This window comes from Aulostomus chinensis, chromosome 10 (assembly GCF_037954235.1).
Source record: "Aulostomus chinensis isolate RoL2024-O1b breed Wild chromosome 10, RoL_Achi_v1.0, whole genome shotgun sequence".
NCBI classification, from domain to species: domain Eukaryota; kingdom Metazoa; phylum Chordata; class Actinopteri; order Syngnathiformes; family Aulostomidae; genus Aulostomus; species Aulostomus chinensis.
Window position 1 is genome coordinate 3,892,364 of NC_141329.1, and position 27,346 is coordinate 3,919,709.

The 27,346-nt window shown below is 42.8% G+C and overlaps 2 protein-coding genes across 2 annotated transcripts in view; one reads left to right on the forward strand and one right to left on the reverse strand.

Moving 5' to 3' along the window:
* Positions 1-27,346, reverse strand: part of egfem1 (EGF-like and EMI domain containing 1) — a 51,462-nt gene that overhangs the window by 13,300 nt on the left and 10,816 nt on the right. Inside the window, exons 5-23 of the mRNA XM_086215627.1 lie at positions 22,532-22,654; positions 18,540-18,662; positions 17,410-17,535; positions 16,941-17,063; positions 15,807-15,929; positions 15,322-15,459; positions 15,105-15,227; positions 14,035-14,157; positions 13,580-13,804; positions 13,355-13,483; positions 11,100-11,228; positions 10,867-10,995; positions 6,048-6,182; positions 5,458-5,592; positions 4,414-4,539; positions 3,480-3,611; positions 3,222-3,350; positions 2,987-3,118; positions 2,536-2,664 (exon numbers count right to left, since the gene is read on the reverse strand). Coding sequence (XP_086071753.1) covers positions 2,536-2,664; positions 2,987-3,118; positions 3,222-3,350; positions 3,480-3,611; positions 4,414-4,539; positions 5,458-5,592; positions 6,048-6,182; positions 10,867-10,995; positions 11,100-11,228; positions 13,355-13,483; positions 13,580-13,804; positions 14,035-14,157; positions 15,105-15,227; positions 15,322-15,459; positions 15,807-15,929; positions 16,941-17,063; positions 17,410-17,535; positions 18,540-18,662; positions 22,532-22,654 — 2,532 coding nt within the window. The remainder of the gene's footprint in view (positions 1-2,535; positions 2,665-2,986; positions 3,119-3,221; positions 3,351-3,479; positions 3,612-4,413; positions 4,540-5,457; positions 5,593-6,047; positions 6,183-10,866; positions 10,996-11,099; positions 11,229-13,354; positions 13,484-13,579; positions 13,805-14,034; positions 14,158-15,104; positions 15,228-15,321; positions 15,460-15,806; positions 15,930-16,940; positions 17,064-17,409; positions 17,536-18,539; positions 18,663-22,531; positions 22,655-27,346) is intronic.
* LOC147254097 (EH domain-containing protein 2-like) lies at positions 7,342-12,864 on the forward strand. The gene is made up of 6 exons (XM_086215623.1): positions 7,342-7,655; positions 7,883-8,059; positions 8,251-8,348; positions 8,652-9,064; positions 9,141-9,305; positions 10,068-12,864. Exons 1-6 carry the CDS (start codon positions 7,435-7,437, stop codon positions 10,623-10,625), a joined length of 1,632 nt encoding a protein of 543 aa, XP_086071749.1. The 5' UTR covers positions 7,342-7,434; the 3' UTR covers positions 10,626-12,864.

Genomic DNA, 27,346 nt, shown 5'->3' on the forward strand with positions numbered 1-27,346 from the left:
GGAGCTTTTTGAAAAGTTCATTTGGCAAAGGTTATTATCTATTTAAGCCAGCAGGGGGCGATCTGATCTCTACATGACCCCAAGAGCAGATCAGATTTTACCAGTGTCTGTAAGATTACACTCTTCCCACTGACTTTATAGGTAGGCACAGGACATTCAGTCTGCAAGCACCACACACACACACACACACACACACACACACACTGTGTCATCGCTGAAAGACTCCATCTCTAGACTAAATGAGCTCTTTAAGACAGGAGGATTACTTCCAGATCCCCGGTTGTGTAAGAAGCACTGCTGTCAGCCCATAAAGCAAGCTCAGGGACCACACAGCCGGGGGAGAGCAGACCACAGAAATAGAGCGGATAGAGAGGACATAGAATAGAACTTCCTGGTGCTATTCAAGATCCATACACTGAAAGAGGTCAAGACAACTACACAAGCCAGTTTCTTTAACAGTAATTCAGATGTTAAATGCTGTCCAAGCAGAGTTCTTTTTACCGTGACCAAAGTGAACTATTTTGATGCAAACATCAAAGCTACAGAGGATAAATGAGGCACACAATCCACCTTAATTGAAGCGGTGGTCCAGCTTTCAGAGCCCGTGGCAGCACATTGGCTTGTTTCCGCCGATGAAACATGACTGAAATGTTTAGCATCAACTTCAACGCTGCAGAAATGCTCAAATGCTTCTGCTATAGTAACAAGCTCTCCGAGTTGCAGTTATTTCCTCTGTGTGTGTGTGTGTGTGTCTACAGAAATAGCCAATGCAAGATCACACACTGAAAAGAAAAGTCAAATCTTTCTATTTTGATTCTGTGAAACAGAACAACGGAGGTGATCTGGTCCTTCTCTTGGCGCAGGCCTCTTCCTGATTTCTGCTTTAGGAAGAGGCCCAGCACAAGACTGAGAAACTGAACACCTCTGTTTGAGGGGAAAGGCCTTCAGAAACAGAACCTGGTCAGACTGATAGCTCCAATCAGGATGACGTCTGCACCTGAAGCCATTAGACTGTTATGACTAGCGACACGGAGCTGTGTTCTAGCGTGACATGGTCATGATTCATGATGTTCTGCGTACCACAGAGGTGGTATGAGTTTCTGGGCCTGGTGGTACACTTACAGTAAATCTTACCCTTTGTAATAACATGAGGCCACAGCAAGTCAAAAGACTATAATCAAGAACAAATCCTTTACGTTGACTGTTGCTCCGTCTCACACTTCAGGAAAAAATGTCTCAATGATGAGAAGGATGTGGCAGGATGCTTGAGATGATGAAAATAAAGGAATAAAACAGAGTCCATCTGTCCCAGAATGACTAACACAAATTACATCATGGGATTTGTGTGGTTTTAAACTGGTTTTGCTTCTGACATTATGGATTACATAGTGATTCATTGAGGATGAGAGATGAACAAGGCCAGAAAAAAATCCTGCAGCGCCCTCTGGTGGACTAAAGACGGACGTTGTTATATGAAAAACCAAGTATGAGTGTTAAACTGCTTTTACTGTCAAAGTGGTAGAGGACAAATATTTTCACAATATTTGTTTTTTAATGTCTTACAGTCTTAATAGATACATAGTTCCCTAAAGTACCAAATTCAGAACTGAATATAAAGTCAATATAAAAATAAAAGGTTTCTTGGATCAGTACGCCTCATTTTAATGCCAAGTAAAGATGTGGATGAATATTTTAGGTCACTTTTAGCAAACATGCGTCCAAAAAGTAGCCATGTTGCATTTGTTAGCAACCTACCTAAGGATTAAAATGAAAATTAGCAGGAATGCTAAAATCCAGCATATTTACGGCTGTTACAGATGTTCGTTAAAGTGTATTGTCCATATTAAAATGGATAAAACACAATAAATAATAAAACAATAAATGGCAATTCAGAGCCACACGTGAATAGAGCTGTCCGCCTGACAGTGGAGAACAGTTAGACTTCAGTTAACATCCAGACAGCTTGTAGATACTTGAGGTATTTTATAAAAGTATCTGAAAATCTACAAGTACGAGCACTTCACTTAATCACATTTTGTAGGCAATGTATGCAAAAGTCAACTTACTTGTCCAATGGACATATGGCCCCTATAAACGGTACATTAATATACTATGTTCCAGTGATCCCAACTAAGATTGGGCCCCTTCAGCTTTACACATATGTACAAACTTGTCACTAATTTTTGATTTTCTTAAAAAAAAAAAAAAAATTTGAAAAGGATCATAATCAAAAACAGTTGAGTCACAGTGTCCCATACCAAATACTTCATAAGCCTCTTGTTTTATTTAATTTAAACCATGAATTAAAACATTTTAATCTGAAAGGCAACAGGAAGGTAAAGCTGTCTAAATGTATCTCAACTGAAATAAGTCCCCAAGCATTTGAATATACTGATACATTTGATTTTACATTTAATACACAGTCGGTCCTCGATAAAGAAGAAACCACACACTGCGACAGCGCAGCGTCACAATTTATTCTGATTTTGGTCTCATAAAACAAGGACTGCTCATTGGAAACTGATGAGAACTCACCCTTTTCACAGAACGAGCCGGTATATCCTGGGGAACATGTGCAGGCTCCGCTCATGCTGTCACACAAGGCTCCATTCTGGCACTGGCATTGCTGCAAGCACTCCTTGCCGTAAGTGCCGTTCACACACTCTGTGAGCATTGACAGGAAACATAAAGAGGGGGCAAATTATCAGGAGCAAACAGTGAAAAAAAAAAAACCATGCTAAATGTTGGATTAATAATCAAATCAAGGCAGCTAAAATCTTTATGGCTCAATATCCAACAGAACAGTCGGGGGGGGGGGGGGTTATCGAGCTTAGCAATAAATGTGTTGCAGATGCAGCAGAGATAAAACATGCCATCAAATAAAATATCCAAGAAATGACTTTCAGTAAATGATAGAAAATTAGTAATAACTAAGGATCGCCCCATGGTGGCAGCACTCACTTAAACACCCTGGGAGATAACTTACTTTCTTCACAGCTGTGTCCGGTGAAGCCGGCCTCACACACACACTGACCGGTCACAGGGTCACAGCCCGCAGAATTCTCACTGCACCGACACTTAGTGAGGCAGCCTTGACCCCAGTAACCCGACTCACACGCTACAGAGGTCAGAGATGCGTCACACAAAACGTTGACATGCGTTTGATTCTTTGCTTTATCAAATTCTTATTTTTGTAGGAATAAAAAAAAAAAAGGTCTTACATGCTTTACAGTCATGACCACTTTTCCCAGGGGGGCAGACACACTGACCAGTCTGTGAGTCACAAGAAGCCTCAGGATGGCAGGAACAGCTGGTTAGACAGCCTGGTCCGTAGTAGCCAGCGGGACACACTGCACACAACACCAAATAGACTAGATCATGATCTGTGTCTCTGACTAGGACAGTCACTAGAATTTACACAAGATGTGTCTTTGTTTGGCCAGAGTGACATGAACATATGTGATGAAATGGAAATTCACCATATTGGCAGAATAATCCAATGAAACCAGGCGTGCAGTCACAGACGCCAGTCTGCTTGTTGCAGGAGCCTCCATTCTCACAGGGAGGGCAGGATGACTGGCACTTCAACCCCCAGAATCCAACAGGGCAGTCTGGGGAGAATCAATTATCTGTCAGATTAAGTGAGCAATAATCTCCTTACATGAGTTATTCCTATGTTAATCCCTAAAGCCACTTACAATTTGTGGAGAAACATGTTCAGCGCGTCTAAAAAGGAGTCATTTTTCTCAAGTAACTTTCTGACTGGTTTGGTTTAAAAAGGCATAAAGACATCAAAGCTGGTGGTTGGCTGGACAAATACGACATGGCTTGCAATGTCAGCGAGTTCACACTGATCTCCAGTCACATGTCATTTTCTACCGTCCAGCACTACGCAACAGTGGTGCAGGAATGAGTGGCATACACAGTAATAAGTAAGCATTGTTGGACTTCCAGTTCCCTCGTCTCAAAATCTACGTGTGGTATTTATTTTATGCATAAAATTCAGCTCTAAATACAGTGCAATTTTGATGCTTTTCATGCGTCTTTATGGTTGCCGTCAGGGACTTTAAACGTCACCGTGCCAAAACCAGAAGAATCATGAAGGTGGTCGTGGTGACCTTGAAGTCAAGCGCCTCTGGTGTAGTTTGCTCATCTTCGGCTTTTCACCTCTAAAGGTTGCATTTATGTTTTAAACATTAAAATGGGTGTTATTTTGTGGAGATTGTGTTGGAAGTTCGCCACTGTTTATTCCATCAATGACCCAAAATCCAATGTAAAAAAAATAAAAAAATACATCCATGAAGCTGCTAACTTCTTAGTTAGCATACACAACATCATCATCCCTGAAACACTTTACAATGTTATAATACCTGAACACTCATGCTGAAAGACAGTGATGAACGATGGCGGTACCTTCCTGACATGAGTCCCCGGTCCTCCCTGCAGGACAAATGCACTGGCCAGTCAACGGATCGCAAGGAGCTCCTCCACAGTCACAGGTAAGACGGCAGCTGTCGCCAAACCTCCCAGCTGGACAGGCTAGTGGAACACACACACACACACACACACACACACACACACACACACACACACACACACACACACGCACGATATAATTAAACACCATTGCAGAAATGGGATTAGAAAAATTTAGGAAATAGCCGACTCCGTCGTTTTCTTATCATTTACTCAGCTTCTACTAATGGTTTCGGAGCATCACCCCATCGTGAACCGGCCTCCAACTTAAGCGAAGTACAATCCAGAAAATGCGGATGCTTTTTCTTTCCCTCATTTGTCTTTGACAGATCCAGTAGACCTGGATTGTGCATTAGCGATGACATACGACAACCCTGTTCTCTTATCTTAGTCCGCCCCACAGAGACCAGAACTCATGCTCTCTGCCAGAAGCTCCTGTATTCAGCAGCAGTGACAAATAACACTGGGGTTTTGTTTTGTTTTGTTGCTTGTGGAGTTAATAAGAAGTACACCTGCACTGACCAGGTGAACTGGGGAGAAAGCCATATCTATTTCACCTATTCAACACACTTCATCCATCAAAGCGAGTAGAGAATGAGTAGATGACAAAAAGAGAGATTTATAAGCAGTGACAAAGCCGGAGCAAATCTGAAACCTCAACTGTAACAATATGTGTTGTCAGCATGCCCATATTTTATCAGCACAATATGTAAATTATACATGCAGGCACATGCATCTAAGGCCACGGTCCCACATTAGATCTATAATGGTTTAATAAGCAATGGCCACCTGAGGGCGCTGCCCAGTCGAGGGACCTCACACACGGGGGCCTCCAGATGAATGATAAATAATCTAAATCAGAGTTTAAAGCTAAAAGATTCTTGAAGCTTCAGCGTGATCAAGTTTCATGAGATCCTTTTTGAGTGGAAAGCAAACATCTCAACACATCAATAAATAAATCTGTGGGGAGGTTTGTCTCACCCAGCTGACATTTGTCTCCATGAAGGCCTGCAGGACATCGCTGGCTGCACTCTCCAGTCCTGGGGTCACATGACCCTCCACCTGGACAGTCGCATGGCTGCTCACAGCCTGCACCAAAAGAGCCTGGCTCACATTCTACATTGGGACACATGCAGACACACAGAGATATGAACATCATGGATGATTACATAACACATTCTGTGGCGCTAACTCCTGTCAGATGCTAAAATCTCAGCTAGCGACTCTGGGAACACTGTAGGTTGGTTTCTAAAAGCAATCGCAGCAACAGCCTCAACTACTTTTCCATTACACAGCAATATATCATAACTGCATTGGAAGGAAACAGCAAGGCTCCAAGTTTATTTTTTTCTCTTTCAGCTGCTGGCAACTGTAAAGCTATTACTGCGACAGGAATAAACTTGGGTCACTCTAATATTTGGAGCTGGGAAATAGTGCAACAGTAATTTGTTCACACTGAGACGTGTGAGTTAGGCAGTTGACCTCCAGAAGTTTACCTCCCTCCTGGATCTCACAGCTATGGTTTCATAAATAAATGTATTTACGATTGTATTCCTGTGAGGTACTTATACCTTTCTCACATTGTGGGCCATGGTATCCAGGCTTACAGAAACAGCTCCCCATCTTGGGGTCACAGCCAGTGGAATGTTCCCGAACACAGACACATTCCTTGGAACAGCCTGCACCATGTGTCCACCTGGGACACGCTGAGGGACGGAAGACATAACAAGCCAGTTTATGAGTAGAGGGAAACCACAAAGTAGTTAGCTTAACGTTGGGCGTATGGTTTTATGCTTGTGAGGCATCATAGTGAAATACACACCTTTGAATTATACGTTTCCAGTAGTTGTTATAGTGCAGGATGATGCATGTGCAGACTTCTACACTAGAAGACTTTATTAATGTATCTATGACTTTTTATATCAGAGTGATGTGGAATCTTGGGAGCTCTGCTGGCACAGTGGGCACAAGCTTTTCAGTGAAATTATCCAGCAGTTCCGCTTTTGCGTGTTAGTCACACTGACTTTGACCTTCCACCATCACAATCTTTGAGGTTCATCATCCAATCAATTGTTTTTTTTCACCCAAATTTGAATAAAAGTGTTGCAGCTACATCTCATTAACAAGACTGGGACGAATAGACAACCTGAAAACAAAATACACAATGTGTCTGAACAGAAGTATTTTGGCCAACCCTCATTAAGTTAGTGCAGGGAAAACAGTTTTAGAGAAAAGTATGTTTCAAGACTTTTGAAAGAGGTATGCTAACACTCCCCATCCACTGCCATTCATTGTGCTAAGCTAACTCGCAGTCCACTGGTCTCTGTGGGCCTTGGAGGAGAAGAGTGATATCTACCTTCATGTTGGGAGGAAAAGTTAGTGAGTCACCACATAAAATGGTGGTCAGCCACGTGAGGATAACAATGAAAACTAACGCAGAGATTTGACATGGACAAAATTTAAAAATAGCTGCAAAAATGAACAACATGTGAGGCAACCGCATCCTGTTTCAGCTGATGCATCAAAGAACTGTGAGGTGCATCATTCCTCACAGCCTCTGGAACAACAAACTTAAAGTGGGACCAAGTTCTGCAAACTCTAAGCAGGAAGAACTGCACAAACAAGGAGAGATTTATGTAAGACCTTTAAAAGCTGCGCACTGCCACATCCCCACTCATGATTAAGAACAATCAATCTGCATGAAATCAGCCAAACTATTCAGCAACAAAAACTAAACTCCACTCCACCCTGTCCCTCTTGACACTGGCTTTATGCTAGGTGCAGCTGCAGTCTCTGGTTACACCCTCTCCACCCTCTTAAGTGTCCCGCTGCAGGATGAAGCAGACAGCTGTGAGAATCTGACAATATTCTTTGTTCACATTCTTCTATCTTTCAGTTTGGTCTTAGCAGAGTGAGCCACATCAGCACAGAGAACAAAACAGCAAAGAAGGCATCACAATGTCTTTCCGCAGGCTTAGAAGCAATCCTAAAACATTGGGGGATGTCAACATGGTGACGGAGGAGCTGAAGAATCTTTATTACAAAAGGCTGCTGCCTATTGAGAAATACTATTCTTTCCATCACTTCCACTCTCCAAGCTACGAGGATGCAGACTTTGACAACAAACCCATGGTTTTGGTGATGGGTCAGTACTCAACCGGAAAGACAACATTTATCAGGTAAGAGCTCTGATTTCATTTCTCTTAAAAAACTTTTATTAACACACCATCTATTAAGTACTCCTGAATGAATCTCTCACATGCATTTTTTTATTATAAAGATTCAATAAAAATATATCAGGGAGGATAAACGCAGGGGTGTTGTGTTATGTTTTATCTGCTTGTGTTCAGGAGTGTATGTGGTTGGGTGGAGGATGGTGACAGTGGTTTTGTGTATTTGTCTGCAGATATCTAATAGAACAAGATTTTCCTGGTAGCAGAGTTGGTCCAGAGCCAACCACCGACTGCTTCACAGCCCTCATGTACGGAGAGGTGGAGGGAATCATACCAGGCAATGCCCTGACAGTGGATCCCAAAAAACCTTTCAGAAATTTGGACCCTTTTGGAAATACCTTTCTAAACAGGTGATGAGAATCAACAACACAGAGAGAGAGAGAGAGAGAGAGAGAAGGAGGGAGGGTGAAAGAGGGCATTGTTTCAGTGTTGTTGCTTCGTCTTTTCCTCATTATACTGACTGTTCTTGGAAAGCAGAGCAAATGAAATAAACAAAGACATTTTTGTCACTGTTTTGGTAAAAGCATTGTTTCCCTTGCAGGTTTCAGTGCGTTCAGATGCCAAATCAGGTCCTAGAGAGCATCAGCATCATCGACACACCTGGCATCTTAACTGCTGCAAAGAGAAAACTGAGTCGAGGTGAGATTCCTTTCAGTGCAAATTGAAGCCTTTCACTGAAGTCCAACATAATCCAAGATTCTGAGTCAGAAGCCCAACAGATGAAAGTAATCTGACAGAGAACTGGGAGGAGATGAGCAGGAAGCCAGAAAGCAGACTTTGCTTTGCTTTGTGGACTCATTAATCTGTGGGTGTAACTGAAATGGCTTGAAACCAGCGAGGGCCGCTGGGATATGCTACGTGTTGTTGTTCTCCAGGCAGTGAGGCTTACCACATTACCTAGAGCGTTAATGAAAACCCTGTGTTTTCATTCCTCGTCCTCAGGCTATGACTTCCCAGCAGTGCTGCGCTGGTTTGCAGAGCGTGTGGATCGAATCATCCTGCTGTTTGATGCACATAAACTGGAGTTCTCCGATGAGCTCACCCGGGCCTTCGGGGCTCTGTGTGGCCACGAGGACAAGCTGCGAGTAGTCCTGAACAAAACTGACAGAGTGGACTCACAGCAGCTCATGAGAGTGTATGGCGCCCTCATGTGGTCACTGGGGAAAGTGTTTAGAACCCCCGAGATTCTGAGAGTTTACATCGGATCTTTCTGGTCAGAGCCGAGGCAGACGTGTGACCACTACCAGCTGATCGAGCTGGAGGAGGAAGATCTGCTGGCTGACATCAGGAACTTGCCGCGTAATGCGGCTGTACGGAAACTTAATGACTTGGTGAAGAGGGCTCGCTTAGTAAGGGTAAGATCTCAGAGCAGACATTCAGAATTCATGTAATCCATCCGAAAAAACCTGCTGTGTGTCATATCCCTCCTAGGCTCATGCACACATCATCAGCTATCTGAAGCAGGAGATGCCGACTATATTTTGCAAAGAAAGTAAGAAGCACAATCTGATCTACCAGCTTCCTGTAATCTTCACCAAGATCCAGCAACAGCATCGAGTTCCAGCTGGTGACTTTCCAGACTGCACCAAGATGCAGGTAACACACCACTTCATAACTGCTGTATCCACACCCTCGTGTTTACTTTAAAATGGCAAGAACAAGGAACTCTCAGGGACCTTTGACCTCTTTTCGCTTCGTCTTGGAGTCCGAGCGGTTGAAAATAATGATGCTTTGGGCCTGCAGCTGACGCCTGCATGTAGGCAGAAAACATTAACTGATGTGTTTTGGCATGTTGTGGAGTAACATTCACATTTCACAGCTCACATCAATGTGATATCCAGTATTTATACAAACTGTGAAACCGTATAAGTTGCGATGAAGACGATACTTCTTGATCACTCTCATGAAGGGGTCATTGCATGAGTAAAAAAATTCACATTCCTCGTTTTTGACCAATAGGACTGCATACTGACAGGGGCTCATTCTCCCACTCAGGTCATAAGGTACATACTGTTACTATTAGTGGAACTACTTGGGAAAAAAAATGTCAGCAGTTTATTTGCTCAGTAATTGCAATTTCTGTTTCTACCCCGGTTTCTGGTCCACCCCCACACCCCCCACACCTGCAAAATGATGGCGCTCTCTAAGCCATGACATAAGATTCATGCATACAAATACATTACTTACAGCAACCCTTAAGAGTGTGTTGGCCATTATAAATACATTTTGTGAAATAAAGGAATTTTTGAATTTGCAGTAAATCCTGCAGTGTGCGGTCTCCTGTTCTGTGGACTTGCGCTCATGTTCCTGCCGCTTTCTCGTATTAATGACTTCCATTTCCAAATCTTTGACTTCCAGGAGCGACTCTTGGGTCAAGATTTCTCAAAGTTCAAGACACTCAAACCGAGTCTGATGGCTTCCTTGGACAAACTCCTGTCCACTGACATAGCAAACCTGGTGCCTTTACTCCAACAACAGGAGCTCATAAAGAAATCACTTCCTGGGGTGTTAGATGGTGAATTCCTGGGAACGTTCCGGCCGGCACACTACAGGAGACATCCCTTCAAGGAACTCCCCACTGACGACAGCAGCGAAATCGATTTCGATGAGTGGGTGGTGGAGAAATACAAGCCCAAATATGATGAGATTTTCTACAACCTCAGTCCAAATGAGGGCAAACTGAGCGGCACCAAAGTCAAAGAGTGGATGACCAGCACCCTTCTGCCCAACTCTGTTCTCGCTCATATCTGGAGGCTGTCAGACATCGACGGGGATGGCATGCTGGACAATGAAGAGTTTGCTTTAGCCGTCCACCTTATCGAGGGAAAACTGGAGGGTCACTGGCTCCCCCGTGAGCTGCCCTCTCATCTGGTGCCACCGTCAAAACGGCTAAGTGTGTCAAACGATGATGACTAAGATGAGAAACAGCTGAGCATCTATGGAACTTTGTAAATTTTGTAAAATCCAAACTAACCAAGTAATAGAAAAGAAGTACTGATGGTAAAAGTCCAGATGAAATTGAAAAGTAGCATCCATTTTATATTTTCTTGTATCTGATTGTCTTTTTTTTATCACTGGTATTGAAATTACAAAGATTGACATGAGGATCATGACATTGATCATGATAAGATCATGATAAGACCACGGTGGTACTCACGCAAGTGGCAGTAGCGACCATATAATCCCGGGGAGCAAAGACAGGCTCCATACAGACGATGGCAGTGTCCGTTGTTGGGGCACTTGCACTTCCTCAAGCAGTGGCTTCCGAAATAACCCCTGGGACAACCTGTGAAAACAAATATCATCAGCAAACTGTGATAAATTCAGCTCATACTGAGGGATAAACTAGACCAGCTTATTGTGTGTATGTGAGTAAATTAGTGTACAAACCATCCTCGCAGAGCAGGCCCTGGACCCCAGGGGGGCACAAACACTTCCCAGTCACAGGGTCACACGTGCCTCCATTCTGACATCGGCACAGACTGTTGCAGGCCTGTCCGAAGGTCCCCTGTGGACAAGCTGGAGAAGGGAAAACAGGGGATCAGGAACGCAGAGAATTCCCTGATTGAACTTCCAGCTCGTCTGTGTGCCAGAGGGATTTAGCGAGAGGGTTGTGCTCTAGAATTAAGAAGTCAGTCAACACTTTCACCTACTATCCTGTCTCCCCCCCCCCCCCCCAACAGTGCAGGCCCCTCTGACTTCCTTCATCCTTCTGGCCTTGCTAGCAACTACGATATGATCCAGCTGGATCTTAAAGATGTGTGAAATTGTTACAATCCATCAAATGAGCGTCTGGGTAGATTCCATGTCACGCTTCACAGCCTTTTTATGTTACTCTATGGGAAATTAACTCAGTTAACAATACAGTGAAAGCACATTAGATGTAATACATAAATCAAGTTAAGACTCAGTGTTTTCTCTCGATTTCCTTGTCTTTACTATTTCAACAGAAAGATCAAGTGTTGTTATTACTTGTGCCCCACTAGAATTTAAACACAACGTCTGTATTAACCAGTGTAAATGAGCAGTAACGTGAATTCTGAAGCACTGATTCTACTCCATTTTGACAGAAATGATTGTTTTACTTGAGCCATGTTAAGTGATGCAAACTACGTTGGACTGTTTGAATACAATGTGTATAATTGACAATATTACTTCATAATACTGTGTTCGCACATTAATAATATTGCAATAATATAAAGTCGACAAGCTGCTCCAGGATTTTGATGCTTGGTTGTTTACTTGAGTGCTTCACCAAAAATAGACGTTCTTAACAGATAATGGACTGTTTCCTTTATTCATATTTTCACCGCAGCTGTAATTTAACAAAATAATCCAGCAACGTGCCACTTAGGGACAATTATTCAACCCTGCCACAGGGGTCCAAAATGGTCCACAGTGGCCATGTTTTAGCTCTTATTCCTTTATCCTTTCAGAGCATGATGCCATTACCAACTCTCGTATTCCATTTTCAGGCAGTAATATCACTGTAATCTAATTCACCTGAAAATGCTGCACATCTCAATAACCATCACCTTCGGGGTAAGCATCCGAATTACACCACCTCAGGAGTGTGTTTCAAAAAGTGACAGATTGATTCTAACAGACTTATCCCACATGGCTTCCCTCTCATGATTACCAGCCCGACTTGGGTTCATACTAAAGACATCCATTAATCACCGAGCTGGATGGGAAGGAGGGAGCCGTGCTTTCTATCCCAGCAGTGGACATCCTTGGCCTTAGGCATGCTGGCCTCGCTCCAGCAGTAGACAGATTGATTCCCCCGGTGCTCTTGTATTCAGGAGTCTATAAACAACCCACCCTCCCACATAGAAGAGCCGACAGTTTTTGATATATGGCGCTGGATCGATGTACACAGGGAGCTATCTCATCTCTCTCTTAAACTAGACCACATTGCTGTGGGTAGTTCATATGGATATGGAGGGTCCCTTGAGGTGTGTGCGTGCGTGCGTGCGTGCGTGCGTGCGTGCGTGCGTGCGTGCGTGCGTGCGTGCGTGCGTGCGTGCGTGCGTGTGTGTGTGTGTGTGTGTGGTTATGCACTTGTTATTTATCTCACCTGTTCCTGGGTTATAAAGGCAGTATTTTTTCATTCTGGCCTCCATACTTGTACAATCATCTGTCTGAAAAGTTTGATTATGTGTGATATAAAGGCCCAAAAACCTTGAAAAGTTTAGAAAGAGTTACTTTGTGAAATACCTGTTTTCTGTCTTATAACATATAGTAATGTTAACACGAGTGTAGCTTCTATCAGACTGTACCAGCAGGTGATTCGTTTAGCATGAGGACATGGCGCTGATCTCTGCTTCCACCACCAGTTGGTTAATCATGAAGAAAATAATGATGAGTCTTAGGTTGTTTTGGTTGTTGGCAGGTGAAAGGTCAGAGCAGAATAGATCTATTCATCTAACTCACGGCAAGAAAACAATTCCAAATGTTTCTAAAATGTTGACCATTTCCTTTAGTTATACAAGAGGGAAAACATCTCTCTGAAGCATGTGGGAAACTTAAAATTCTGCACTCAAGCCTTCTGAGTCAAGTGTTTGCGCAAATTTGAGCGTACTGCAGCCAAGGCCTTGTGTTGCAAAGAAACAGATGTAGCAGACAAAGCACTTAACTGTACTCACTCTCATTGCAGATGATCCCAGTCCATCCAGGTGAACACTCACAGCCGTCGCTGTTTCTACGACAGGCTCCGTTGACGCAATCATCACAGCTCAAACTGCAGTCGTCCCCAAAGGAGTTACTCAGACACACTGAAAAAAGAAATGATAACCTGGATGTACATTTTTCTTTTCTTTTTTTTTGTTTGTTTGCATTTTAGTCTGAGTATCAGATGTGTTTCACTGCACCTATTTGGCTGTCCAGTCTAAATTCTCCTCGTCGCTCCCTCTGAGTGTCCAAGTCTTTATCGTCTTCGCCATCCTCATCGCTGTCGTGGCGGGAGCGCAAGGCTGCTGTGTACTGAAGGAGCTGAGGAACCCTGCGGAAGAGCAGGTCTGGTAACCTGTGGACCTCAAACTGCTCCTCCTCTTCTTCCTCCTCCTCATCATCCTCCAGCTCTCTGCCGTACAGAGCTAGCACATAAAATTAGGGTAAAAAAAAATGATCACGTAGATGATGAACATACATGAAAAAGCTTCTATTACTGGGATAAAGTGCACCAATCTGATACTGATGGTAAAAAAGATAGCATACGTGTATTTTGTTTAACACACTGGTATCAGATCAGTGCACAGGAAGGAAAAAACGTTATCGGAACATCTCTAATGTGACCCGAGGAGAAGCACTGTATGATGTTACTCACAGATGCAGGAGTGCTGATCCTGATCCAAGCGGAAGCCCAGTCGGCAAAAACACTCGTAGGTTCCCAGGGTGTTGACACAGTAGTGCTCACAGCCTGAGGTCTCTGCCAGGCACTCGTCAGTGTCTACAGGACAACACACGGCCAAGACCATTGACACTGTAAGTGATGTAGGAGCCAGATATCATGCTGGAATCATCAGAAAGTAATGATCGAGCTTCTATCTGGAGATCAGGCTCAAACTCATTCTTTTTATCAGATGTTTGAAGGTGCTTATATTCATAGTGATTCTGAAAGTTTGTGTTTTTAATAACTGGATTGTTATTTGAAGTCAATGTGTGTCAGTCAGGCTGATACAGACAGGAGCTCAAGTGATAGACAAGTGGAAGGACAGACAAGTTGTGCTGGATTGAGCTCGGTTGCACTTTGGGATGTTTCTCTGATCGGAGGTGTCAGTTGACATGATTTCTTCCCTAAATTCCCTGAATTTTTTTGCCATAATATTCATGGGTTTAATGAATTACTAATTTGACTCTTGGTGAATAAAATGTTAAGCTTTTCGTTACTGGTTACTGGTAAAGCTGTAGAGTCATACTTGTCTCCACCTTGTGGCAGCGTCAGTTATCAAAAACAAATGTGGACATGCACATATTGTTTTGAGTGTCACACAATCGCTACGAAAGGACACACTTCACTATTAGAATGGGATCCATTTGTCTGCAAACATTTGGACTGACGAGATTAAATCATTTGTTCCATGTTCTGGTCTAAGTGTCGTGCAGATGCGCTGTCAATCAAGCAAGCTCAGAATGCATCCTCCTGGCAGCCACATACACAAACTCCATATACTGTGAAACGTGAAGAGATTTACCTGGTGGGGATGAGCTTCATGAGCATCGTGTGGACGCAATTTCATTTATGTGAAAATATGATGTGCAAGAGCTTTAATATCGAAGCTTGAACAGTTAGTAAATGTACTGTGGGATCTACGAGTACTGAAACATCGAAAACACTAAAAAAAACAAAAAAAAACCACCCGACGAGGTAACGCGCCAAGCATCCAGCACTCTCACCATCACAGCCACAGCCGTCTGGGTTTAGTCTGTGGCCGGCCCTGCAGCTGCACTCATAGCCGCCAGGATAGTTCCTGCAGAAGTGGCTGCAGCAGGACTCCCCACTGACACACTCATCACTATCTGAGAAAGACATACACAAGTCAACAGTTAGAGTGAGTCATGAATGAGAGTGACAGCAGTGAAAGAGCCGTGAAACCGAGACATGAGTTCTTACCTACACAGGTCTTCCTGTCCCGGTCCAGCTGGTAGCCGTGGTTGCAGGAGCAGAGGGGGCCGCTGGTGGTGTGTTCACAGTGATGAGAGCAACCTCCGTTGTTCTTCTCACAGCTGTTGACGATCTCCATCTCAATGCCTGGAGCACAGAAGACCAAAACCACAAATGCAGCATATAGCCACAGCTGGGACATAAGCACAACATCATGGGACATTTCTCGCTGATGAGGAGTAATTGGTTTGGTTTTCCTCAGTCTTGTAATTATTTGCTACAGATTCATGTATTGAAAGCATGCGTGCATGCTGGAAGAGTAGAGTACATGCAATGTGCTTATTAATGTCAAAGCACAATAATTCCTTTAACAATTTAAACGTTTCTGCAGTCAGAAATGTGTTGAGCAAAACTTCTAATTTGTTGATCAGGGAGAGAGTTGAGTTTCTGCTGTAATCTTTCCAGTAGCAGCACCAACTCTTATCTTTACTTACGATAGCACTGTTTTCCATCGGCACCAAGTTCAAAGCCCGGGTGACACACACACCTAAAGGACCCAGGCATGTTGACACATCTGTGGTAACATTTGGCATGACCTGAAGTGCACTCGTCAATGTCTGTTGGAGGCAGGAGATGATACAAAGAGATGCGCTTCTTTACACGGTGACATGATACGTGCACAGAAATGTCACCTAATGCAAAAGACGGGAAAGCAAGTCATCTTCAATGATTTATACGCATCATGGATGTTGCAAGACACAAGAGGATCGCTGAGTGTTTCAAATTCCACGAAACTAAAATATGTCCTCTTGTCCTACTGGAAGTGAAATAACTTGACACTCTTGGCTAAGCTGAGGTCAACTCTCTGGGTCACAAGGCACTGAGTTGTTATGGTTCGTATCACAAAGTGAAACAGACACACATTTTTGCTACCAAATTGTCATTTAAAACACACACACACACACACACAAATCAACACAGATGATTTGATTAGTAGTCTGGGGGTCAAGTAGCAAAGGCTATGATAAAAATGAGCCTGTAATGAGCTTTTGTTTGGAGCTCGGGTTTTGATGGTAGAGGAGAATGAACCGAACACAGCTGCACTGTTACACAAGCCATGAAAACGCCGGAAGGGTTTCAATACAAAATGGCAAATTTGAGGAGGTAAATTTGGCTGGAACTAAACAGGATTTCTCACCCAACAGGTGAAATTTGCCTCAGTCCCAACCCTCCACATGACTACTGGGTGACTCCAGATGTCAGTTTGAAAAACTCTCACACATATCAGCCAATATGAAACAAGGTGTCATTGATTTGAGCTAAAAACAAACACAAGAGAGTGAAAAGTGTGATGCTAGTGCTAACTTCAAGGAATCACAGAGTCACGTGGGTTCATGTCAACTAAAAGTTTGTCTAAAATGAATAAAACTCACAGGAACGGTAATTCACTCCAATCTGCATTGACTTTGCAGTCCAGGTGTGTGTGCGTTTGTGTGTGTGTGCGTGCATGCGTGTGTGTGTGTGTGTGTGTGTGTGCGTGTGTGTGTGTGTGTGTGTGCTTGTGTGTGTGTGTGTGTGTGTGTGTGTGTGTGTGTGTCAGTGCAATAATGTCTTATCTTATTCCTCACCTTCACAAGTCTTGCCATCTCCGGCCAGACTGAAACCAAGTCGGCAGCGGCACTGAACCCGACCATTTTCTGAAACACACAGCTGGTTGCAGCCCCCATTCCTCTCCGCACATGGGTCCCTCACTGACACACACACACACACACACACACACACACACACACACACACACAAAGAATAAATTGAAGCCGCGTCAGCCCAGCAGGTGATTCTACAACCTCTCTGCATGCTTCATTTTAAATCTCCACTTCTATGCAACTCCTGCACTTGCAGCTTCTTCACTCATACACATAAACACAAAAACAGGTCTTCCGTCCTGCGTGAGGCTGGATGGGATATCTTCAAGATCCACAGAATACTTTTCAATATCTGGAGGGAGACCACTCGGAATTCCTGCTCTTTAATGCACAGTGACCGTTTCCAAACCATCAAATATGACATATTGCGAGCATCTGTTGAAAAAGGACTTACATTCACAGTGTCTCCCGTCTCTCTTCAGCTGGTAGTTCTTTCGACACTCACATTTGTAGTGATTGTTCCCCACTTCCACACACTTGTGCTCGCATCCACCGTTCAAAACTGAGCAGGAATTTACAGCTTAAAGGCAATCGAGACACGTTGTGAGAAAACACGAAAAAACCACAGCACAAATTACAAATTCAATCTAAAATAGCTTTCACACCTAAACGCCAACCACACTGAAATTACAGGAAATGATTTGGTAAAGTCTGGAAACAGGATCAGCCACTTGGTACCCATAGTTACTGTCTGATTGTCTTTCCATCCAATTTCTCAAGTGATTTAATGATGTGCCAAATAAGAATATCAGCCTTGTGCCTTCTAGGGACTCTAAACACAGACATAATGACACACACAAGCTATAAATTTGAACGAATGCCTGGTTTTTAACACTGATGACTTCAACAGACACAACGACAAACCTACAGATGGCAAATTGGAGCACAAGTAAGAGAAATAAGACTAGAAATGGATGTCAGATCGAGAATATCAGAACTGGCGGCAGATACTGAAGTGTCCATTCTATAGTTTACACTGGACCACGAACCGGCCATAATAGACTGGTGCAGGGATGGCCTACTTTTGTTGGCTAATCTGGAAGTTAGCATCACTATGGGTACACAAATGCAATAGTTAGCAGTACAAAGTTAACATTAGGCTGAACAATACACTGCAAACACATAGCTAGAATATCAATTATCAAAAAAAAAAGAGCTCTGGTATCAGATTTATTGTCTATATTGGGAGATCAATTCAATCAATAATCAATTCAGAACAGAAAAAATTGTGCAGTGCATCTCTAAATGAGACAAAATAAGTACTGATTTTCAACAAGTATGAAATTTAGAAGCCTTCAAGTGGGCAAGCAATAATGCCCATTAAAACCTTAAATGTATATATAATATATTTGGTTATTCTCCTAATTCAACATAACCAAAAAAGACTATTTTAATTACACTGTTCCATATTCTTCTCCCTCTCCTCAAGAAAGCCATGAGCCTTCACAATCAATCAATAATTGATTGTTTAGAGAGGAAGAAAAAGGAAACTGATGCCAAAAGAGCAGGAAACTCGCTGCTTACCGATGCAGGTGCGACCATCGGCGTGCATGCGGAAGCCTTCGCTGCACTCGCAGTGATAAGAGCCCGGAGTGTTGACACACGTTTGCTGGCATCCTCCGTTGAGCTCTGCACACTCATCTACATCTGAAAACACACACAAACTTATATTTACACACAAGTGCAGACAAAATAAAGCTCATTCACTGCACAACAAGAGCCGAAAAAGCAGACTTTTGACTCTAAGAATGTCAGAATTGTTCTTCTGACTGTCAGACATCTAATTTACAAGCTTGCTGGTCATGAGTCAAGGTCTTAAATATTGTCTCTTTGCTTAAGTCATCCTTTATTGTCAGTGTTTGCCAGAACTTGGCTGAACTGCGACAGATCAAGAATTTTGGTCAGTTGTAGAGGAACTAACAGCTACTTTAATGAGAGAGAAGTTGCATTTGAGCCGCAATTTTATTACATCCTGTATCCCATGACACTCGGAGGCAGTTTAATTAACCATTCCATCCTGAGTGACGCAAACAAAGGAAACTGAAGATGTCACACAATACACAAAAAACCTGCCATAAATTCTTTTCTTTTTCTTTGCCATACATGAGACCCCTTTTAATGTGATACGCTCCAGTTCAACACCGCCTCTCACCACCACCTCAATAATAAACACAGAGAAGAATTATGACCTGCCTGACCGTCTCAATAAAAGTGGATTATAAACTTTGTTACAGTAGAACATTGGATTGCATTACATTCTACAGATGCACCAAAGGAAGTGGGTCTTGATTATCAAAGAAACCACATTTTCTTATCCATTTCATCCCATAGCAGCCAAAGTGTCTGCACCCTTAAGCAAAACAGTGACTCACTACATGCTCCAGAGCCAAAACAGCACAGTGACCCAAATGTGATCTGACTACAGCAGAGGATACATGTGTGTTTGTGTGTTTGGGTGAATGATGAATGGCTCTTCATGCTGTTCAAACAGTAGTAACTAAACCTGCTGCTAATTTATATCCTGCACAGGAGAGAATTCCTCAGCAGACAGTCCACATAGCTGCACGCGTGCTGGGCATGTAGTTCATGTTCCAGAGAGACAGGAGACAAGCTGAGAGGACAACACACCTGAAGGCTCTGTTCAAGGACAATCAGGCGTTCCTTCACATCTGGACAACGCATCACACACAACCTCTTCCTGGCTGTCATCGCTAGCTCGCTGGAGCTTTCACGTCTGGCACTGGTGATGACAGGCTGGATGTGTGGTGCAGAGGGGAGGGCAAAAGTGTTGCAGTTTTCATTTTATTTGTGGGTGCAGGCGTAAAACTGGAGAGTTCTATAATTTGCAACATGCAACAAAGCCAGCGAGAGAGCAAAGTACGTCTCAAGTTGTGCGAATTGAAAATATAACTTAAAAACTACACACATGGGCTCGTACAGCTTTGTGGGACTCAACAAATGAAAATCCTCCAAGGGATTCAACTCGTTTAGGCATTAAGTTTAGGATGTAACATGCTTGGGTTAGGAATGTGTGTGAGGGTGTGTATGTGCCTTTTCTTTTCCACCTCTCCAGAGTAAGAGGAAGAGGGGGTGGGGGCTATTCTGCATGACACTGTGATTAACTAAAATGAATTATCTGTTTGCCTAATTTATCCAAAAAAAAAATACACTCAGAGAAGCCAGTCCTCCATCTGGGCCAGTAGCCCACTCATCTACTGTCAGCAAATCCACCATTTTCAAATGTTTCAAAAACTGTTGAAATATACCTTCTTTTGTTTTTCAGAGGTCCACAAAACAATTTCTAGTTTAATAGGAAAGCCAAAAAAATCCCTTATTAAATGAAAAATCCACAACTATTTTTGAAGTCTGGAAAAACTTTGAGAAATATGCCTTCTTTTTTTTTTCCAAATGTCCATGATATTTCCTGAGAAATAAAAAACTAATGCAAAACTTGTCCTATCTAGCAATGTTGACGAATCCTTTCCTGGTGCAAGATATGGAACCAGATTCTCCGCTGGTACAAGACGTTCCCTTGGTAATTTTCCTGTTAATAGGTTTTCACTTAATCCTGCAGACAGACATGCAAACCAATCCCATAACCTCCCTGGTGGAGTTAATGAGTAATCCCCACACATATCCATGCAGCGTCCAGTCATTCTGGTCTCTTTTGTACTTAAACAGATCAGCAGCTATTATGGAGAGGGAGGTTTGTCGAGCTTGATATACTTCTAGCTCACATTCAGAGAGCAGACACACAATAGCTGCCTTTCAGCGGCTGGTGAGGAGGTGCGTGGGGCAGCAGGGGCGGCCGAGGTGTCGGAGGTCAGCGGGGCTTGAATGACGCTGTCTGCCTCTAACTGAGCTGCTGAGCAAGCATCTACAAATCAGACCAGACCAGACATTTGTGAGTCTTGCTTTAGTAACGCTGCAGGAGAGAAAATCAACAGGTGGTCCTTCAAACACTCAAAAAAGGGAGATCTGAGGCTGTTTAGAGTGAAACAACAGGTTTTTTTTTTAATCTTTCAGGTTTTATCATCAGGTGTTAGCCTCAATGTCAGATTCCTTCAGACGTGTTTGAATCGAGTTCAAGTGAAGCAGCGCAGAGAGAAGACTGAAGGTATTGTGGGTGGTCTCGCTCATCTCTCGGTTTCAAGAGGGGGATATTGGTTTTGAAACAGATTCTGAAAAGTCTCACCGCATTTTTTTCTTCTTTCCCATAAAGACGACCACACATACGATTCACACAAAAACCAATAAAAGAAGAACCCAACAGCTGCTGACACTGCTTCCGTTTGTCTTCTCCAGTGGTTTGTTCACAGCTTTTAAATTATTACGAAGTGACAATATCCTGTCTTAAAGGTGAAAGGTCAGGGGCACTTGTTCACACCTGGAGCTTGGAGGAACAAATGGGCCAACTATTACTGTCAGATGGGGCAGGGCAGCCGAACTGAGGAAGCCTGCTGTCCGAGGTGATTACAAACCAAGTGCTGACTGTGTTGTTGGCCTTTACAGCCTGGAGCCCAGACTGTCACTCTTTAGTGGGTCAAACTGAGGTAAATGGACAAATACGACTAATTATTCACGCAGAAACGACTCACGTGTACAGATACGGATCTCCATAGTTTGCATGCGAGCTACATTGTTGGAAGAAAAGATGTCAAAATGTTTCTTTCTTGGAAATGTATAAACCCAGACAACAGACATGTCCGTTTAGAGTATGTAGAGACAGAAAAAGATGAGAAAAACATGTACTTGAGGTAAAGGTTTGTATGCACATGTACTACAACAGTACTAGAGGACACTAATGAAGCTCAGCAGTGCTGACTGACAGCAGACTGGCAGTAACAGAGATAGACATTGCAGAGATTCTGCAATGTCTCAGTAAACCTTTATGACATTTTGTTTGGTTTCACTGAACTAAACGACAAGATCGACGATGGACCCCCCCTCCCCATTCATACTTTGATGCAGACAGCGAGGTGTGAGAACCGCTTAATATTCCCACTGTGCAAAAAGAGCAAATAAGCGTAAATAAGTAGAAGAAGAAAGCCCCTATCGAGTGTAAATCATGCATGTTGGAGGACAATGAGGGCTTTCATGAGAACGCAAAAAGGTCCAGACCGCTTGTTAGGTCTTGAGGATACATGAATGATGACACTCTAAATGTGGAGAAAACCTTGTTTCTTTCAAATCTGTCCTGCAGGATTCCTTTACCTTTTTATTTTGTGTGATCCAGGAAACGCTGAACAAATTGCTGCATCAAAGAGGATTTTGAGGCCATAGTTTTGTCTGATTTGTCTGTGCGTAACAAATAAAAATAAACAATAACTTCCACATTTAAATATCAACAAATAGTTTCCCTATTTTCCTTTTCATAACTCCCACAATTTATCTTCATAACAAATCGCAAATTTTTCCATGTCCATGTTCATCTTATAAAAATTGTTTTGATAACAGGAAGTCCCAGGATGCGAGATGGCCTCCCGCTCTCTGGCTACATTGTGATGTCATATTACCGTCACACGCCTTGCCGTCTGGCCCGAGCTTGCTGCCCTCAGGACACTTGCAGTAGTAGCTGCCGATGGTATTGCAACAGTACCCCTCACATCCGCCTTCGTCCACTTCACATTCATTCACATCTGGAAGAAAACAATGAATGGAAAACAAGTGAAGTGAATAGGAGCTAAACTTACTGGACGATAACTTTAACCTTCCCGCAGGGTGCAGAAAGTCAACAAATCTTTAGATTTTGTTTCCTCTCCTTTTATGAAACTGATGCCAGTAATAAAATTAGCCATTAGCACGTATGTTCAGTAGGTATGATCAGTGTTTGGCGCTTCAGCATTTTGTGACACTCAGTTCAACAGTTTACATGGACTTCATATGTTCTTTTGTCTCCACTCTTTAAAAGATCCCCTGTAAGTTTTAACTCTGAAAATCCAGCAAAAAAAACCCACAAAACTACATCTTTGTTCTTGTACTAATTAAATCAGTGCTTCCACAAACACAAGCATTCAATGCAACATGGTGCGTAAATGTAACAGCAGCATTGTGCTCATTACATCCGAATTTAGACACAAACGAGGTTGATTGTATAGGATCAACAGAATTTTCTTCTTAAACCAGGCATGGTGTAAAAGGTCCAACCGTATTAAAAGACGTAAGGACAGTAAAGCCCAGTGCTGCTCATGCTTTTCTCATTAAATGTTAGAAACTGAAAAAAATAACCCTACATGTTGTTTCATATTCTCATAAATGTCAAATGATTTCTTCCTTAAAACAAAAAGGAACCTGGAATGCCTGTCAGATTCGGATGAACGATGATGGATTGGTTGTACTTTCCAAGAAATAACTTTTATCTCTTTGGTAGAGCAGGGCTAAGTGCTAAACATTCCCCGTGTGTCCGAATTTCTATATAAAACTGTTGCTATTTCTACTGGAGAGGCAGAGATGAATCCAAACATTTATGCTATCACACTGTCTAGTCTTGGGAAAATAGAGAAATGTCGAGCTATCAAAGAGGAAGAGAAACGAAAGGTTATTTTGTCCCCATCTGTTGGATGAGTTAAGAGATCCTCCCAGTTGTAAATTGTGCAATAGTGTATGAAGGACTAGCGGGAAATTTCAGAAGTGCTTTTTGCAAACAATTTGGAAAGACATGGAGACGGTAGAGGGAGAGATACTAAAGAAGAGCAGCTTTACAGGGGTTGTTCAGCAGCCGGTGAGAACATACAACAAACTGAGCTCTGACTGTAATCAATCCGTCAGACGTCTCTTGTGAAATTCTCCCACAATCGCCTTCAGCTCCTCTTAATGGACAAGCTTCTAGTAATGGTTGACTTTTGAACCTCTCTTTCAGCTTTGTGGGTTCGATAGTAGCAGTATAATGTGCCCTCCTCTGGTGTTTAGGTACATTGCAAAGGTTAATCTAAAGCACACACACTTAAATACTTTGCCAATTAGTAAAAGCCAACATGGATACTCTCCTCTGCCCCTCAGGTGGAAAACCTGAAAGCAATTTCTGTTTTAATTTTCAACATCTTAATGAGCGCACGAAGACTCCAGGCTTTGCTAACCTTCTCCTGCCGGTTCATCCAGGGAGTTTTACACTGAATGTCATCCGCCTCTCTCGCCAAGTGGGAGATGTGAAATAACAAGACAGTATTGTAAAGAGAATATGAAAAGCAGTCCTTAGTGCAGGAAGATTGTCTCCAGCTGCCCATGTGAGATGAATTATTGATATTCTGTTCAGATCAGTTTAATTGAGGAGACATAATATACAGCAGTTTGGACTCAGGGTGCTAAATTTATTACAGCCACATGTATTTCTCATTCATCTTCCCCGTGTAGAGGAAAACATATGAATGCTTTTTTTGGAGTGAAAAAAAACAACAGCGGCGGACAAAAAAACCTCACGGTTTGTTTTCCACAGTGAGATTTAATAGTTTGCTTATCTGTAATCATGTGTAATGTTTTATCTCAAGAGAGATTAGTACCAATGACAGTCACAATAAAAGGGGTGCACAGTGGTAGAACATTGGTTTTACAGTCGATTTATTGGTGATGTGTCCTCAGATTCAGTCTGTAGAATTCTGCAAAACCTCAGAAACTAAGGATGGGTCGCCATTTTATCTTTTTCAGGCCACACCCACTCTTGGTTTCAAAGGGCAGGCAGGGTTCTGCTCTGGGTCATCTGGGGAGATGGATTCTGCAGGTTATTCAAAATGGAAAAAGTCTTCTTCTTTGTTCATTTACGGAAGCATGTGGTCCGATTGGCCACTGAACAACTGCAGGGTGACTCTGCAACTTCAGCTCCTCGTTGCCCTGGCGTGGCCTCCTGGGCTGAACTGCCCTTTACAAGCCTTAACTAATACAGTCCAGCGTTCAGCACATTCCCCTTCATGTGGGGGGATCCAAGAAACTGTTTAAACTTGAAAAATGCCAACACTCACATACACACAACACATACAACCCTGCTCTGCACATTTCATTACCTCATAGGGAGATGACCTTTCACCTTAGGACCCCTGCACACACACCCCACAGCTCCTGAGAGTCCAATAAGGAGTCCGTCTCATCTCAGGGTCATTTACCTTCATCATCAAGGAACCAAATGGACTCATTTTTTGCTCCCGTCCAGGAGTTTTCAAGTTTCATTCAGGCTAACATGCGGCAAAACAAAAAGGACCATAAGTTCAAGAAGAGATGAATCAAATGTTGGCTCAGGAATGTAAGCTCATTTGAGAGACAGAAACAGATTTAGCAATAATGACAGATTGAAGTACAAAGACATTTACTGAAACTAAGACTGCCATGCATGTAGCCAAAATAATATCCCGGTGGTTTGTTCCAGAAGTGAGGGAGGTAAAAATAGATCTTATTACCAGTTTAAAATAGATTTAGAGCATGGAAACTATCACTTTTGTCTGAGAATAGAAATTAGAGGAGAATAAAATTAAGTGAAAATGTCAGTAAAATATGCAGAAATACATTGAAACGGCTGGATGAGGTCTGCTGAATGGATTAAGCTCAGAGTATTGAAACATGTCTGCGGCCAGGAAACAACAGGGGATCAGCGGGACTTCTGAGCGCAAAGTCAGGGACTTGTAAGAGCTTTTTAATACTTTTGAATTGTTTTTAATCAACATTTTAATAATTTTGCGTGTTAGAGAGGTCGGAAATATTTCCAGATGCATGGACTTCTGTTTTAACATTTATTCACCAGTCAGACATTCGCTCTAACCTGGCCTCGGTTAGTTCATACCTACATTAAACATTATTCTCATTCTGACTGGCCTGCTATTTGTAAGAAGTTTCATTTGTTGAAACCATCCTATTGGACTTTGTGACGAGTGTTACGAGTGCTCGTGTTTCTGTCCTGACTCAGCTGTGTCATTGCAACAGTTGTTTCCGAGAAACATGAACCAGATTTTTTTTCCTGTGGAATTTACATATTTCAGCCCCTTTTACACAAACCGCTCACGGCACGAAAACTGCACCGCTGGAACCAGAATTGCATTACTTTTTCAGTTCTTTCTGAGTTCCTCCCACAGTCCAAAGACATCAAGAGGGGACTCGGCTAACTGATACTCTAAATTCTACACTCTACAATTCTAACTGTAGGCGTGGCTGTGAGTGCCAATGGTTGTCTGTCTATACGTGTTGGCCCTGCGATGGACTGGCAACCTGTCCAGGCTGAACCCCGCCTCTCGCCCGAAGGCTGCTGGGATAGGCTCCACCCCCCCAACGACCCTTAGTTAAATGAATGTATTGGTATTGATCCGTCCAGGGCGAACCCGCCTCTCACCTGAAGTCAGCTGGGACAGGTTCTGTCAATCCCTCTCTCTTTCCGTCTCTCCCTCTCTTTGTCTCTGTCCCTCTCTTTCCCGCTCTCTTTCACCCCTGGTTCTGCTCAACATTTCTGCCTATAAAAAGGAAGGTTTGCTGAAAGTGAAAGTGTGCTTCTAAACTTGATCTACCTATGAAGTGCCTTGAGATAACTTCAGTTATGATTTGGCCTGATAGAAATAAAACTGACTTCAACTGAACTGACTTGGTGCAGAATTTCAGAATGCTGTGTAAAAAACACAGGCTGAGACAACATCTCCGGGGTTGTTTGGTTCTGCGTAAACAAGTCAACTATCATTATGGTGATGTCATTTTTATGGTGATGGTATGGAATCTCACCAATTATCTTCATACACAATAAAAAATGTTCAAATGTTATAAAGCAGGCGTCCCCTCCAAACTGCTTTCAGCCTCAGATCGCCTGATAATCAACACCTGGACGCTCGTGTGGCCTTCGAGCTCATGATAGATGACACATACCACTTACGTCAGCACTGAGGAATTAGTTTTAACATTCTGGGAACTGTCCAAACCCTGAAAGTAAAAGACACTTCTCTAACCGTCCATTTCTACCCTGGTTATTCTCTGACACAGACACACATTATTGCATGTCATTTTTAAAGTTTTAGCTTTTGATTTTGTTTTATTTTTAAATCTATATAATTACGTCTGACACGCAAGTCTGGATCACGATGCAGTCACTCATATGAAGTCCAGAGGCAAATGGAAAGTGTTCTGCTGGTTCATGAATAGGGGTGATAACAGTTTCCCATCAAGTCACACACAGAGCAAACAGCTGCAGAAGTGCTCTGGACTTCTCTTCCAGTGGTTCCTGCTTATCTCATCAGGTGTTACTGGCATCACTTGTCCTCCACAGTATAGTACCTCCCTTTTAGAATTTCTCAGAGGACCAATGCTCTTCCTCCTCTAAAAAAAACCCCCAAAAAAACTATTTGGAGAACTTGGATTTTGGATACCTCAAT